The 13,618-nt window shown below is 31.3% G+C and overlaps 5 protein-coding genes across 5 annotated transcripts; 3 read left to right on the forward strand and 2 right to left on the reverse strand.

Moving 5' to 3' along the window:
• Nucleotides 1-122: 122 nt before the first annotated feature.
• On the forward strand, nucleotides 123-2,405 carry CBK1 (serine/threonine protein kinase CBK1; the record flags this gene model as incomplete). The annotated part of the gene is made up of 1 exon (XM_004180003.1): nucleotides 123-2,405. The coding sequence occupies one exon, from the start codon at nucleotides 123-125 to the stop codon at nucleotides 2,403-2,405; it is 2,283 nt and encodes a 760-aa protein (XP_004180051.1).
• Nucleotides 2,406-5,032: 2,627 nt separating this feature from the next.
• On the forward strand, nucleotides 5,033-6,481 carry YGP1 (Ygp1p; the record flags this gene model as incomplete). The annotated part of the gene is made up of 1 exon (XM_004180004.1): nucleotides 5,033-6,481. The coding sequence occupies one exon, from the start codon at nucleotides 5,033-5,035 to the stop codon at nucleotides 6,479-6,481; it is 1,449 nt and encodes a 482-aa protein (XP_004180052.1).
• A 698-nt stretch (nucleotides 6,482-7,179) lies between these two features.
• AAH1 (adenine deaminase) lies at nucleotides 7,180-8,259 on the reverse strand (the record flags this gene model as incomplete). Its single annotated transcript, XM_004180005.1, has 1 exon — nucleotides 7,180-8,259. The coding sequence occupies one exon, from the start codon at nucleotides 8,257-8,259 to the stop codon at nucleotides 7,180-7,182; it is 1,080 nt and encodes a 359-aa protein (XP_004180053.1).
• Nucleotides 8,260-9,822: 1,563 nt separating this feature from the next.
• YCK2 (serine/threonine protein kinase YCK2) lies at nucleotides 9,823-11,523 on the forward strand (the record flags this gene model as incomplete). The annotated part of the gene is made up of 1 exon (XM_004180006.1): nucleotides 9,823-11,523. The coding sequence occupies one exon, from the start codon at nucleotides 9,823-9,825 to the stop codon at nucleotides 11,521-11,523; it is 1,701 nt and encodes a 566-aa protein (XP_004180054.1).
• A 1,132-nt stretch (nucleotides 11,524-12,655) lies between these two features.
• Nucleotides 12,656-13,543, reverse strand: CUZ1 (Cuz1p; the record flags this gene model as incomplete). The annotated part of the gene is made up of 1 exon (XM_004180007.1): nucleotides 12,656-13,543. One exon carries the CDS (start codon nucleotides 13,541-13,543, stop codon nucleotides 12,656-12,658), a length of 888 nt encoding a protein of 295 aa, XP_004180055.1.
• Nucleotides 13,544-13,618: the final 75 nt, after the last annotated feature.

Consider the following 13,618-nt stretch of genomic DNA (forward strand, 5'->3'; position numbering starts at 1 on the left):
TTTTATTTTTCTTATTTTTTTTCTGAGACAAATCTACTAGAATCTTTTATTTGATAGTAATTATTTTTTCAAATATCACTAATTTAATATAAACGACATCAAATAATAGTTATAGCAGAATCATGAACAATAACAATTTCAATAATACCAATCCTCATTTGAATTCAAATTTTTCTCAATATGAACCACTTCAACAACCAAGCGCCATAACTGATTTAGATGGCGGTCCATATCTACGTGGGAGAGATTCACAGTTATCGTTACAAGATCAATATTCGACTAATAATAATAATAGTAGTAACAATAGCAACAGTAGTAACATCAACTCAAATGGCCTACTTCCAAGCGGTTTCACTGATGTACCTTCTTTAAATTTTCCTACAACTCCAAACTCCATCTCCAATCAACAACAACAACATCCAAATAATAATTTGCAACAACAACAATTTGAAACAAATGGTATGAGCTATAATAATAACAATAATGGCAATATAAATCCTATGTCTTCTCAATCTAATGGATATTCTTCTGAATTTCAACAACCTCAATCGTTATTATATACCCATACTAATAACTCCCAAAATCTATTAAATCAACAACTGCAAGGTCAACAACAACAAGCAGCTTATTCATCTCCCACCCAATATTCTATATCTTCCGATTATAATAACAATCAAAACTCCAATACAAATCCTAATTCAATATTAAACACTGATACAATTAGTAGATCCAACAGCCCCTATAACCAAATTACAAACAATACTGCATCTTCTCCTGCCAGAAGCAATACACCTTTACAATATTCTACCCAACCAAATCCAAACTCAAATTCAAATATGACGTCAGTGAGCACTCCTAATGCACCTGGTAACTCAAATGGTGCCCAACCAACCTCCAATCCACATAACTCAAATTATATGTATTTTGAAAGAAGGCCTGATCTATTACCAAAATCAATTCAGGATAGAGCAGCTGGTGTCAAATTAAAGATTGAAAATTTTTATCAATCATCCGTTAAATTAGCTATTGAAAGAAATCAAAGAAGAATTGAATTAGAAAATGAATTAAATTCCTTTAATTATTCGAATGAAAGAAATTCAAGAAAGCTGATCTCCTTAGGTAAGAAAGAATCTCAATTTCTAAGATTAAGAAGAACTAGATTATCATTAAATGATTTTAAAACAATTAAAGTCATTGGCAAGGGTGCATTTGGGGAAGTTAGATTAGTGCAAAAGACAGATACAGGTAAGATTTATGCTATGAAGACTTTATTAAAGTCTGAAATGTATAAGAAAGATCAATTGGCTCATGTTAAAGCCGAAAGAGATGTCTTAGCTGGCAGTGATTCTCCATGGGTTGTCTCATTATATTACTCTTTTCAAGATAATCAATATTTGTACCTAATTATGGAATTTTTACCAGGCGGGGATTTGATGACAATGCTAATTAGATGGCAAATTTTTACTGAAGATGTGACAAGATTTTATATGGCAGAATGTATATTAGCAATCGAAGCGATTCATAAATTAGGATTCATTCATAGAGATATAAAGCCAGATAATATTTTGATTGATATTAGGGGCCATATCAAACTATCCGATTTTGGTTTGTCAACTGGGTTCCACAAGACACATGATTCAAATTATTATAAGAAATTATTACAGAAAGATGAAGAAGTAAAAGGAAATCCGAATCAACTTTCCAACCCAACCCAAAACCAGAACAATAATAACCGCCAATCGATGGTTGTAGATTCAATTAATCTAACGATGTCAAATAGGCAACAAATTCAAACTTGGAGAAAGTCACGTAGACTAATGGCCTACTCAACTGTGGGTACCCCAGATTATATTGCCCCTGAAATCTTTTTATATCAAGGTTATGGTCAAGAGTGCGATTGGTGGTCACTTGGTGCCATTATGTATGAATGTTTAATTGGTTGGCCACCCTTTTGTTCTGAAACCCCTCAAGAGACATATAGAAAAATTATGAATTTTGAACAAACTTTACAATTTCCTGATGACATTCACATTTCTTATGAAGCAGAGGATTTAATTAGACGATTACTAACTCATTCTGATCAAAGATTAGGTCGCCATGGTGGTCCAGATGAAATTAAATCACACCCGTTCTTCAGGGGTGTTGATTGGAATTCAATCAGACAGGTTGAGGCACCTTACATTCCAAAACTAAGTTCAATTACGGATACAAGGTTCTTTCCAACAGATGAATTGGAAAATGTACCGGATTCTCCTGCTATGGCCCAAGCTGCTAAACAAAGGGAACAAATGTTGAAACAAGGTAATAATTCTAATAATGGAAATCGTGCAACAAAAGAAGACTTGCCATTTATTGGCTACACTTATTCTAGGTTTGACTATTTGACAAGAAAAAATGCCATTTAATCTAATTAATGTATGAGTAATTATTTCCTCAAACTTTTTAGTAACAATTCATATGGGGAAAACAATTGAAGTTTCAGACAACGGACGGGATACAACACTATTATTTATCTTTTTTTTTTAATAAACGCCATTACTAATTTATTCAAGAAAATCACTTAAAAAGAATTCAACCATATATTAATTAGATTAGCTTTTAATTACAATTATTATTGTACTAGATGTATAGAAAATCATGGCTATTGTAGATTATGCCATTCCCAGTAAACTTCTTATAAAAGGGGCTTATAGGTATTTTAGTAGTACAGTATGATAGAAGATTAGATTGTTTATATACATATTATTAATACAGACTTTCTTTTTTTAATTGCTATTTTTTAACTATTCCGTTACTTGTTTTGACCTTGTATGATTTACTTGACACCAATAGTCTAGTTAGGAAATCATATTGTATAAAGTCGATTATACCTCATAAGCAACTCCAAGTAAACATAGAGAATCTTGGCATTTTATATCTTTTAAGTAGCTAGCCCTAATTAATAACAGTTCGTCAATTAGGCTTCGTAGTAAAGAATATTGAACTGTACAATTAGCACAGAAGATTACGTTACAAATGTTGCATCCCAGAGAATTTTTTATTTTCTAAAATATTATTCAAAATAGAGATTAAACTAGGTAAGCAAATACTAATACAAAATATTATCGCTTTCAATTTTTTATCCAGAAGAATACCCTATTTCTAAAATTAGATGCTAGTGCTTAGTTTCTTGATTGCTCAGTTTGGCGAAAGTTCAATTATCTCGAACTATTTGATGGGTAGCAGTTTATCCAGTTCAACTATTGACTTCTTCTCGTAGTTATCTTACATGACCCCAACTTCCCTAAAGGTTTTTAGGTTCCCATTTTAAATAGCAAAAGGAGAAAGATTCGTTAATAATTCCCAATTACTGCCTGATTATTTCTATTTTGAATTACAAAATACGTATTAAAACCTTTCTGTAAATATACAATAGAATTTGAAATGAACTTTGACGTATGAGCAGTTACTATTTTTGATAAATCTTATTTTCAATCTGGATACCATCATCTTTTCAACGAATAATCATCTCCAAAATAGTCTTTTATACTCGAATACTGAAATTAATTCAGGCATTATCTATATAGGTTAATTTGAAAAATAAATAAAATTTTTACTATTATAAAGTAGTTTACCATTTCTGTTCGAATGCCAAACAAAGATAAATAACGTTCGAGTTCTAAAGGTTTAAGAACTTCAGTTGCAGAACCCAAATAGACATTAGACAAGAATAATATGTCAAATTTTGTACAGGATATATTTTTTAATATATGAATAATATGACAAAATACAAATTAGACAAAGGCAAACAAGCCCCTTGTAAGCGCAGATTTTTAAGTTTAAATAGTGATTAGTCCGTTTTTGGATTCAGGCGTTAATTTCGATAATTCTATTTTTCAAATAAAAAAAATTCAACAGGTGCTTGTCAACATTGTTTAAAAGGACCATTTCCTTGAATGTTTCCCCTGATATTTCTTCTCAATTTACCCTTGATGGCTGTAAAGATATATGTACCGGTTTCGTAATAGCACTTTTATTCCTCATTTGGTCACTCCGAAACTTGGCATCCCAAAAAAGGGCGCAATCGAAGTCAAGACATTGACTTTAAATGACAACTAAAAAGGATAATAAAAATGGTACCTTGAAAATAACTATTCAAAAATATTTTGTTTGTTGTAAACATACATCCGCTATAGAGATATACGACTTAGTTTGGTTTCGAGAAATAACCAATTGAGTAAAATAAGTTTGTATCAAAAGTGTCCAAGAAACTGTTAATGCTTTTAGTTCCCTTTTAGAGCTTTTATTTTAAAATAGAAGACATCCTGATACAAATAGTTTTTTGAGGGCGCACTACTAATGAAGTTGAACGTTGTTTTAAACATGTGTCCCGTTTGTATTTGTGAGTGTATAGTAAATAAAGAATTGAAAATCGAGGTTAATTAGTTTACCTCTTATAGAAACGATAATAAAAGAAACCACCAATATTCTTCCCCTATTCAAGTAGTTTTACCTTTTTGAAAATTTTTTATTTTTTAATCCCCCTAAACGAGCGAACTTGTTATTCACTTTATTCTTGAGGTAGATGCTTCAATTGATAAAATAGCTCTTATCTCGTACAATTCAATGAATTCTTCGAAGAACTTTCAATAATGAACAATTTAATTTTCAATTTTAGGGGATAATTAAAAAGTTACTTTTATTAGTTGGAAATATTTCAATAATATTTTTATTGGTCATACACTCTTTATGCTATTTACGATGTTTACTTTTATCCTTAAGTGACTTGGTAACATATTATACAAAGCTTCTGCTTCATGACCGCTTTGGTTAATTCATTTATTTTTACTTTTTGATAACTAATTGTCTATAGAAAATGCTTTGTAAGCTTATTTTATGAAAGCTATATAAACTCCCTTGAAATTGACTATTAAAAGCTATTTCTGTTCGTAAGTCATTCCTTAAATTAGTATTTATATATCATAACAACTACAATCAAAAGCTTAAAATTGTACGATTAAAATATTAATCAAAAACAACAGCATTTAAAAAAATGAAGCTACAAATCACTGTTACAACTCTATTAGCTGCATCTGCTACTGTATTGGCAAGCCCAGTTGGAGATGACTCAAACGAGAAAAGAGGCCTAGGTAAGTATTTTGGCCGTAAAGATGCTATAACCACAGTCCAAATGGCGCAAGCATCAATGGAAGGAATGTCTATGGCACCAGGCGAGACTATGGCAGGAATGTCTATGGCACCAGGCGAGACTATGGCTGGCATGTCAATGCCAATGTCTACAAGCTCTTCAGTTACAGATTCTGCAACATTCGCAACCGCAGTTACTGATCTTTCTCAACCATCATTCACCACAATGCCTGATACACCATTAGTAGTTAATAATAGCACCAATTCTACGTCATCTATTTCTAATGGAACAAATTCTACTTTCTCCAATTCAACCATTAATAACTCTACTACTAATAATTCAACTTTCTCCAATAATACTTATTCAAACAACACTGTTTCGAACAGTACTGAATTGAATAATACTGCTAGTCGCACTACAACCGCTCCAGATTCCGAGGCAACTCGTTCTGTTTCCAATAGTACTGCATTAAACGGAACCTCAGGAAATCAAACCAACGGTACTAACGTATCAGGTGCAAATGACACTAAACCAGTTCCTGACAGATTCTTATACGTCTATACTGGTGGTAAGACTCAATTATTAACAAATACTTCTCATTATGACTTCATTACTTTATACAACACTACTAATGCTTTGAACTCTACAGAATTATACAATGTTTCTAAATGTGTTAATGAATCCCTAGCTTCCAGATCTTACAGCGGTATTATTGTTTTAGGTAACCCAGACTCTATTGAATCATTAAGTTTCTTTAATGCTATCACTCTAAATACTACCTTCCCTGTTATTGTTTCTGAAGATGCTGATTTGGGTATGGCCGTTGCAATGGTTAAGGGCGTAGCTAAATATGGTCCTGTTGTTGCTGTTGTTAATAATATTGTTTATCCAGGTGTCTATGCTCCAAATGTTGCAAATTCCGACTCTACTAATGGTATCCCAATTGGTGTTTGTAACGACGCTAACTCCGTCGATTGGTACTTTGAATCAATTTACCCAACAATAATTAGGGACGTTCAAGCTAATTTCCGTAACTTTACAGAAGCTCCTGAAAAGACAGATGCTATTGTTCCTATTCTTTCTTACAACTCCGCTTTCCCAGTAAATTCTTTACCATTAATTAAAGGTTTAGTTATTGAAGCTAGAGGTACCAACTTCACATCAGTTGATGTAAAAGGTGCTGCTTATCCAATCATTTTTGCCTCTGATAATGCCTATGTTGGTCCTTCTCAAGTTCCAGAAGGCGCAATTGCAGGTGGTTCTTTAGATGTTACTAAGTCTCAACTTTTGTTATCTATTGCTGTTTCCCAAGGTGTCACTAACGCAACTGAATTACAAAAGCTATTTATTTAAAACTGAAACTAATACTTTCCCCCTTTATTCCTTGTTATTCCAGCTCCTTTACTAATTAATAGACAATATTCATACCTTATAAACAACTTCACATCTCATTCTTATAATAAATAATGAAGTTAATTTTCCATATTTTTGTCCTACTTTCTCTTAATTCGATTCTAGTTTCAAATACAGTGGTGTAGTTTGTTGCATCTTTATGTGACATACCTTCACATTGTTCACCCCAAACACTTTTGTTTCTTTACAATTTTTGCGGATTATTTTTATTCCATATTAACTCTTAACAATCTTTTTTTTTGACAAGAAAGCATTTTAGATTTTATTTATGACTGTTATAACTATTCACAAATATATTATAGATACCCCATAATATTATTTCGTTTATACCGACATATTAGCTTAGAGTATTATTTTATTTTTTTCAGACCAATTTATTATACTCTGGCTATATCATTGTAAATAAATTATTAATAATTTTATATACTATTAATTAAACTAATAAAATGTAACTAATTGCTGGGTTTTTAATGCTCTACATTTACCATATATAATAACAAGTGATAATAAATAATTTACAATAGTACGTGATTTATAAGTTAAGAGCCGTTAAAATTTTTAAAAAAAAGAAAAAACAATAAAAAATTCTATAAAAACATATATGGTAAAAAAATTAGGTATAAATGTACATTAGTTGGTTAAGCATGACTAGCAGCATAAGCATCACTAATCTTATTGACCCATTTAGCTACAATAGCTTCAACTTTATCACATAATTCTTCTTTTTTAGTTTTGGAGATCCATGAGGTATTAATACCATTTTTAACTATTTGGCCCCATGTGAAATAGCCCCAGTTTGGAAAAGCTTTATGAACGGCCAAATAATTATCTTCAATGTAACCACCAAAATAAGCAGGATCATCAGAATTTAGTGAGAAAGGATTACCATAGCTTAATAAGATATCCAAAGGTAACTCATCAACTTTCTTAATGACATTTAATTTAACGTTTGATAGAGGACAAACAGTTAATAAAACTTTTTCTTTGGCCAATCTTTCCAATAGTTCTGTATCTTGCACAGAGTTGATCCCATGATCAATTCTTGTGACTTGCAACAGATCTAACGAATCTGATACGTAAGAAGCTGGACCTTCTTCACCTGCATGGGCTGTTAAATTTAAATGTTTATTGTAAGATTTGGCCAAAGAGAAACATTCGACAAACATATCTGGAGGAAATGGTTTTTCTGCGGAATCTAAACCAAGACCATTAATTGTACCATCGGTCAAATATTTCTTAGAATCTTTAATCAATTGCAAACATTCATCTGGGTGGGTATGTCTTAATAAACACATAGTCAAACTGGATGTGATTTTGAAATCTCTTTCTGCCTTTGTACATGCCTTTTTGAACCCTTTAATAACGGTTTCCAATGGAATGCCTCTTGAAGTATGTGATTGTGGATCGAAAAATAATTCAGCATGAATCACATTTTGCTTATTTATCTTCTTAAAGTATGCCATGGCTAATTCAAAGAAATCAATTTCATTGATCAAGACATTTGTACCAATGTAATAGTAATCCAAAAAGTCTTGAAGATCTTTGAATTGTTTGTATTTGGCATTTAATTGTGGGATAGTTTTAGGGAAAGTGTCAGGCAATGTAATATTATTTCTTCTAGCCAATGGGAACAATAAATCAGGCTCTAGGGAACCTTCTAAATGCATATGGTGCTCACATTTTGGCAATTCTTTAATGAAATCTACTGGAACTGGCATGCTGACTTAGGAGAAAAGGATTTAAATTCTGATTGGACTTTAGGGAATAGAAAAAAACAGAATATAATATGAATAACGAAAACAAAATTAACATAGCAATACAAGATTCGAAATATACCATCAAATATTAGTTGACTATATATAAATGAATTTTGCTATATATCTACAGTGGTTACTAAGAATTCTGAGATGCGATGGGATGAAAAATTTGCCAAAAAGAAGAAATTATAGAATTGTACCGAAAGGGAAACCCACTCATCGGAAAACTCACTCCTAACGACATTAGCAGCGAATACGGCATATAGAAGACATGTCTATACATATATATAAAAATATATATATGCTATAATATATACTGCCATTAATTTTTATTATAGACCATAAATTTATAATCGATATAAAGCCAGCCGTTTCTAAACATAACTTGAGCAAAATAATATATAATATGATAAAATTTGTCAATGAAATATTAACAATTTCAATGATAGTTTAAAATATTCAAACATATCTACAATATTTTACTACACGCTATACAAAGAGCTTCCAAATCTTGCGAACTGTACTCTTAACCACCACTGTATTGAGTTCTGAATAATCTTCATAAAATCATGTACAATAAGAAGAATTGTTGTAACCCTATTATACCCAATTCGAAACCCTATACAACAGACTACTTTCCGAATTAGGAAACACTACACAGGAACGAAATAGCGTCCTTATACCAATTACAGAAATCAACCCAAACACCAAAGTATCACGTGCGCAGACGGGTAACGGTTTCAGCCTTTCCGTTTCTTTTTTTGTTCCCCGCCGTTTTTGTTTTTTTCGTCTGTTTGTCTGTTGTTTTCTCCTCACAAAACAAGTAAAACAGCTATCAGAATTACTTGGTTTACTATGTATAAATAATGTGTTTATACCAGTATACATCATTCAAGCTTCTAAGGATTGTTTAATTATCCATTTACTACTCATTTCATATTGACTTGCTAAACTGCATATTTAATATCAGCCTTAATTTGTTACTTCTTAGGCATTCTCTTTCACTACCGTTATTCATTGTGGTCCTCGGCTGTATTTTCTTATATATATATACAATTGTACCACGGCATAGATACATAAGGCAGTTCCATTAATTGGTATTATTCTGCCTACTATTACCCATTGAGAAAATACACTATCACAAGCGACTACAGCTACGATTTCAGTTCTCTCTTCTGTGTTATATTTCTAGATCCATATTTCGCTTTATCGTTTTTCTATTTTTATTTTATTTTTTTTACTTTTTTTCCATTTACCTTAAACTATTTTTTTGTTGTGTTTATTCCATCCCTCAATTTGGATCAAACAAGAAACGTTGAAATTTGAAAATTGAAAAAAAAAAACTCAAATTAATTTAATTTTAAAAACAAAAAAACAAAAAAAAATTCAAACACAAAACAGTATTACTATTACAAAAAAGCAAACAACAAAAAAAGATAGATCATTATAAAGAAGTTCATACTGAGAAGTGTTGAGATCCCCTCCAAACTTAAATATTTAATACAGCCATAGAAACGTTTACTAATGAATACCGCTACCTCTACCCCTCTCGGTGGTGCGATGTCTGCCACCGTCCCCCCAACTAATGTTAATGTAAATGCTACTGCCAATAATGCTAACAGCCCAAATGCTAATTCATCCACTTTAAACCCAAACGCTTTGACTAGCAATTCAACTGCACAAAACACAAATAGTGCCACCAGAGACGATTCAACAATTGTTGGGCTTCATTATAAGATAGGTAAAAAAATTGGTGAGGGGTCCTTTGGTGTTTTATTCGAAGGTACTAATATGATTAATGGATTACCTGTAGCAATTAAATTTGAGCCAAGGAAAACAGAAGCTCCCCAATTGAAAGATGAATATAGAACTTATAAAATATTGGCGGGCACTAAAGGTATACCATTAGCATATTATTTTGGTCAGGAAGGCTTGCATAATATCTTGGTCATTGACTTATTAGGTCCTTCGTTGGAAGATTTATTTGATTGGTGTAATAGAAGATTCTCTATCAAAACTGTTGTTCAAGTTGCAGTCCAGATGATTTCTTTAATCGAAGATGTTCATAACCATGATTTAATTTATAGAGATATTAAACCAGACAACTTCTTAATTGGCAGACCTGGCCAACCAGATGAAAATCATATTCATTTGATCGATTTCGGTATGGCAAAACAATATAGAGATCCAAAGACCAAACAACATATCCCATACAGAGAAAAAAAATCCTTGAGTGGGACTGCAAGATATATGTCTATAAATACTCATTTGGGTAGAGAACAATCAAGAAGAGACGATATGGAAGCTCTTGGCCATGTCTTCTTTTATTTCTTAAGAGGTCAATTACCATGGCAAGGTTTAAAGGCACCAAATAATAAACAAAAATATGAAAAGATTGGTGAAAAGAAAAGATCAACAAATGTTTATGATTTATCCCAAGGTTTACCAATTCAATTCGGTCGTTATTTAGAAATCGTGAGAAATCTATCCTTTGAAGAAACTCCCGATTATGAAGGTTATAGAAGATTATTATTGTCTTCATTGGATGATATTCATCAATCCCCTGATAGCCAATATGATTGGATGAAATTGAATGGTGGTAGAGGTTGGGATTTGGCTATTAATAAAAAGCCAAATCTACATGGTTATGGTCATCCAAATCCACCAAATGAAAAATCGAAGAGACACAGAAATAAAATGCATAATCAACAAGCTGCTCAAGCCGCACAAGCGCAACAAGCTCAACAAGCCCAGTTACAACAAGCTCAGCAACATCAAGCTCAACTACAACAGGCTCAACAAGCTCAACAACAAGCTCAACAAGGTCAATTGAATAATAATATTAATAATATAAATAACACTGGCGATTATGATATAAATGATCTACAGCAACCTAAATTAGATCCAACTTCATATGAAGCTTATCAACAACAAACACAGCAGAAATATGCTCAACAGCAAGCTGCTACTAATAATAACCAACACCATCATCATCACACTACTCAACAAAATGCTAACGCTAATAACTTACAAAACCAAAATAACCAACAACAAACTGTATACAATTATCAAAAACAACCAACAACTTCAAATGTTCAAAATAATCCAATGAACAATACCACTAATCATCATCAGAATCCAAACGTTAACCAAAACAAAGTAAGTCAAGATGGCGATTCAATTGAATCAAAGAAGGGGTTCTTTGGAAAACTAGGTTGTTGTTAGCTTCAATTGGCTTAATGTTAGATTACAATTCATCAATTGCATAACATCCCCATTCTTATTAACATTATTATCATTATCATTGCAATAAAGATGTGCTGTAGCGTATTTTATTAAAACTTGTAATGCCTTTTTTGTTTTCATCTTTTTTTTTCCCTCGTTTACTTTACTCTATTCCAATACTAAGTGCATGCGCTTTCATTTTCCTTTTATAAGAGGGGACTAATCAACTATATATTATCATTTGGACCATTACGATGACAAATTTCTCCCATTTCTTTTAATAAGAATCATTTAGGCATTTTCTATTAGAATCAAATTGTAAATCTCCAGTCAAATTAATTAGCCAAGATTATTGTAACGAGAACTTAATTCATTGATTTAATTTCCATCTGCTTGCCGGCTCAACTAACTTCTCAATACCTACCAATTTAGCTTCAATATATAAACATTGATCGCAAAATCTATTACAATATTACAGTTACTATTAGTATTTTATATTATTTCTTTCTTAAGAAAAGTTACTGATCTCCTTAATCTTGGCTGATTTTATTATGTTTTCATTTGTGTGTTTCCCATTTTTTTTTAATTACTATTAACCCTGATTTAGCCTTAATGCCATTGTAAGCATTACTATTAGAGTTAAATTATTATCATCATTTATATATCATGTCTACTTTACTTCTCACTTTTTTTATTCACCTTTTTACTGTCCTATTTTACCCGTCACTATATTACTTATGTAATTACTTTAAATTAATATATAATCGTTTATTTAAATGTCTTTGCAGATTTTCATCTGTTCATATACATATTCTTTGTCATTATTTAGTTAATTATAAAATGCTACATGCATATATCGATGACTTACAAATAACTATGTAAATAAATGTAGATTATGTAACTTAGATATCATTATGTATTGCTAGAAAGCCTTTAAATTCCTTATAAAAGAATAACATTTGTTATCAAAATTTGGATAGTCTTATCATAAGAATCACTATTTTAAAATGAATATAAAAGATCATACCTCATGTTTATGCTTATGTCCACTAAATTGAATCCATAATTAATATCCGAAACCTTATGAATAATACTTAATATTTGGCCGTCAGAGGTAAATATAAGGATTTAGTTAACTAAAATTGTCAGTGCCACGAACCAAATATATAGTATCTAAATCTTTTAACATTAACATAGCTTTCTTATTATTTGCTAATAATTCTGCTTGGAAATCATCGTTATTGGTAGGAAATACACTATTATAAAGAAATAATTTTTCCTCTTGAGTCGTTGAACTATTAATATTAATATTTTTAACGTTTAAAACCTTCGCAATATAATCCAAATTTTTGCCTATAACCCAGTTCTTATCCAGAAATATAACGTGCTTCTTTGTCGATGAAGATGGAGATGGAGAATCGATATCTTGATCGATTATATAACAATAAACGTATAACCTCTTATCTTCAGGTATTTTTTTATCCCCTATTGCAATTTTCTTAACTTTAGATAGTTCAGTAATTCTATGCGATCTTTTAATACTTGGTTTAATATTTGTAGTATTAGATAATAAATGAGTTGTATCTTTTGAGTCTGATATGGAAGATTTCGACGATGATTGTTTCATTTTTTTCAAGAATCTAAGTAATCTTGATTTCGCTGATGAGTTTAGGTATGCTTTCATGGGATATTGCTCTGTCCCATTTTGTTTATCTTTAATATTACTATTAGCAATCGTTTTGCTTGATGGCTTGCCACTAGTATGTAATCTTACGGCAGCTTTATCTGGCAGTAAGGATTGGAAGAATTTGTCACCATTCCCTTTATTTGTGGTTAAATTAGCTGTAGTTCGATGCGAAATAGAATTTTGTGTTGGTAAAGAAGTACATAAATGGGATTGTTGAGTTCTATGTTTAGAACAGAAATCTTTATCACAATAATCACAATGGAATGGTAAGAAATCTAATTGCCTACAAAAGGTACAATGCGTCCCCACATCTAACATACCTTCTTCCATCATTTACAATTATTTATATGCAATAATGATAGTTCTTATAATGTTTGAGGTTTGTTGAGTAAAATTAACAATCCTTCA

This window comes from Henningerozyma blattae, chromosome 4, assembly GCF_000315915.1.
Source record: "Henningerozyma blattae CBS 6284 chromosome 4, complete genome".
Classification (NCBI taxonomy): domain Eukaryota; kingdom Fungi; phylum Ascomycota; class Saccharomycetes; order Saccharomycetales; family Saccharomycetaceae; genus Henningerozyma; species Henningerozyma blattae.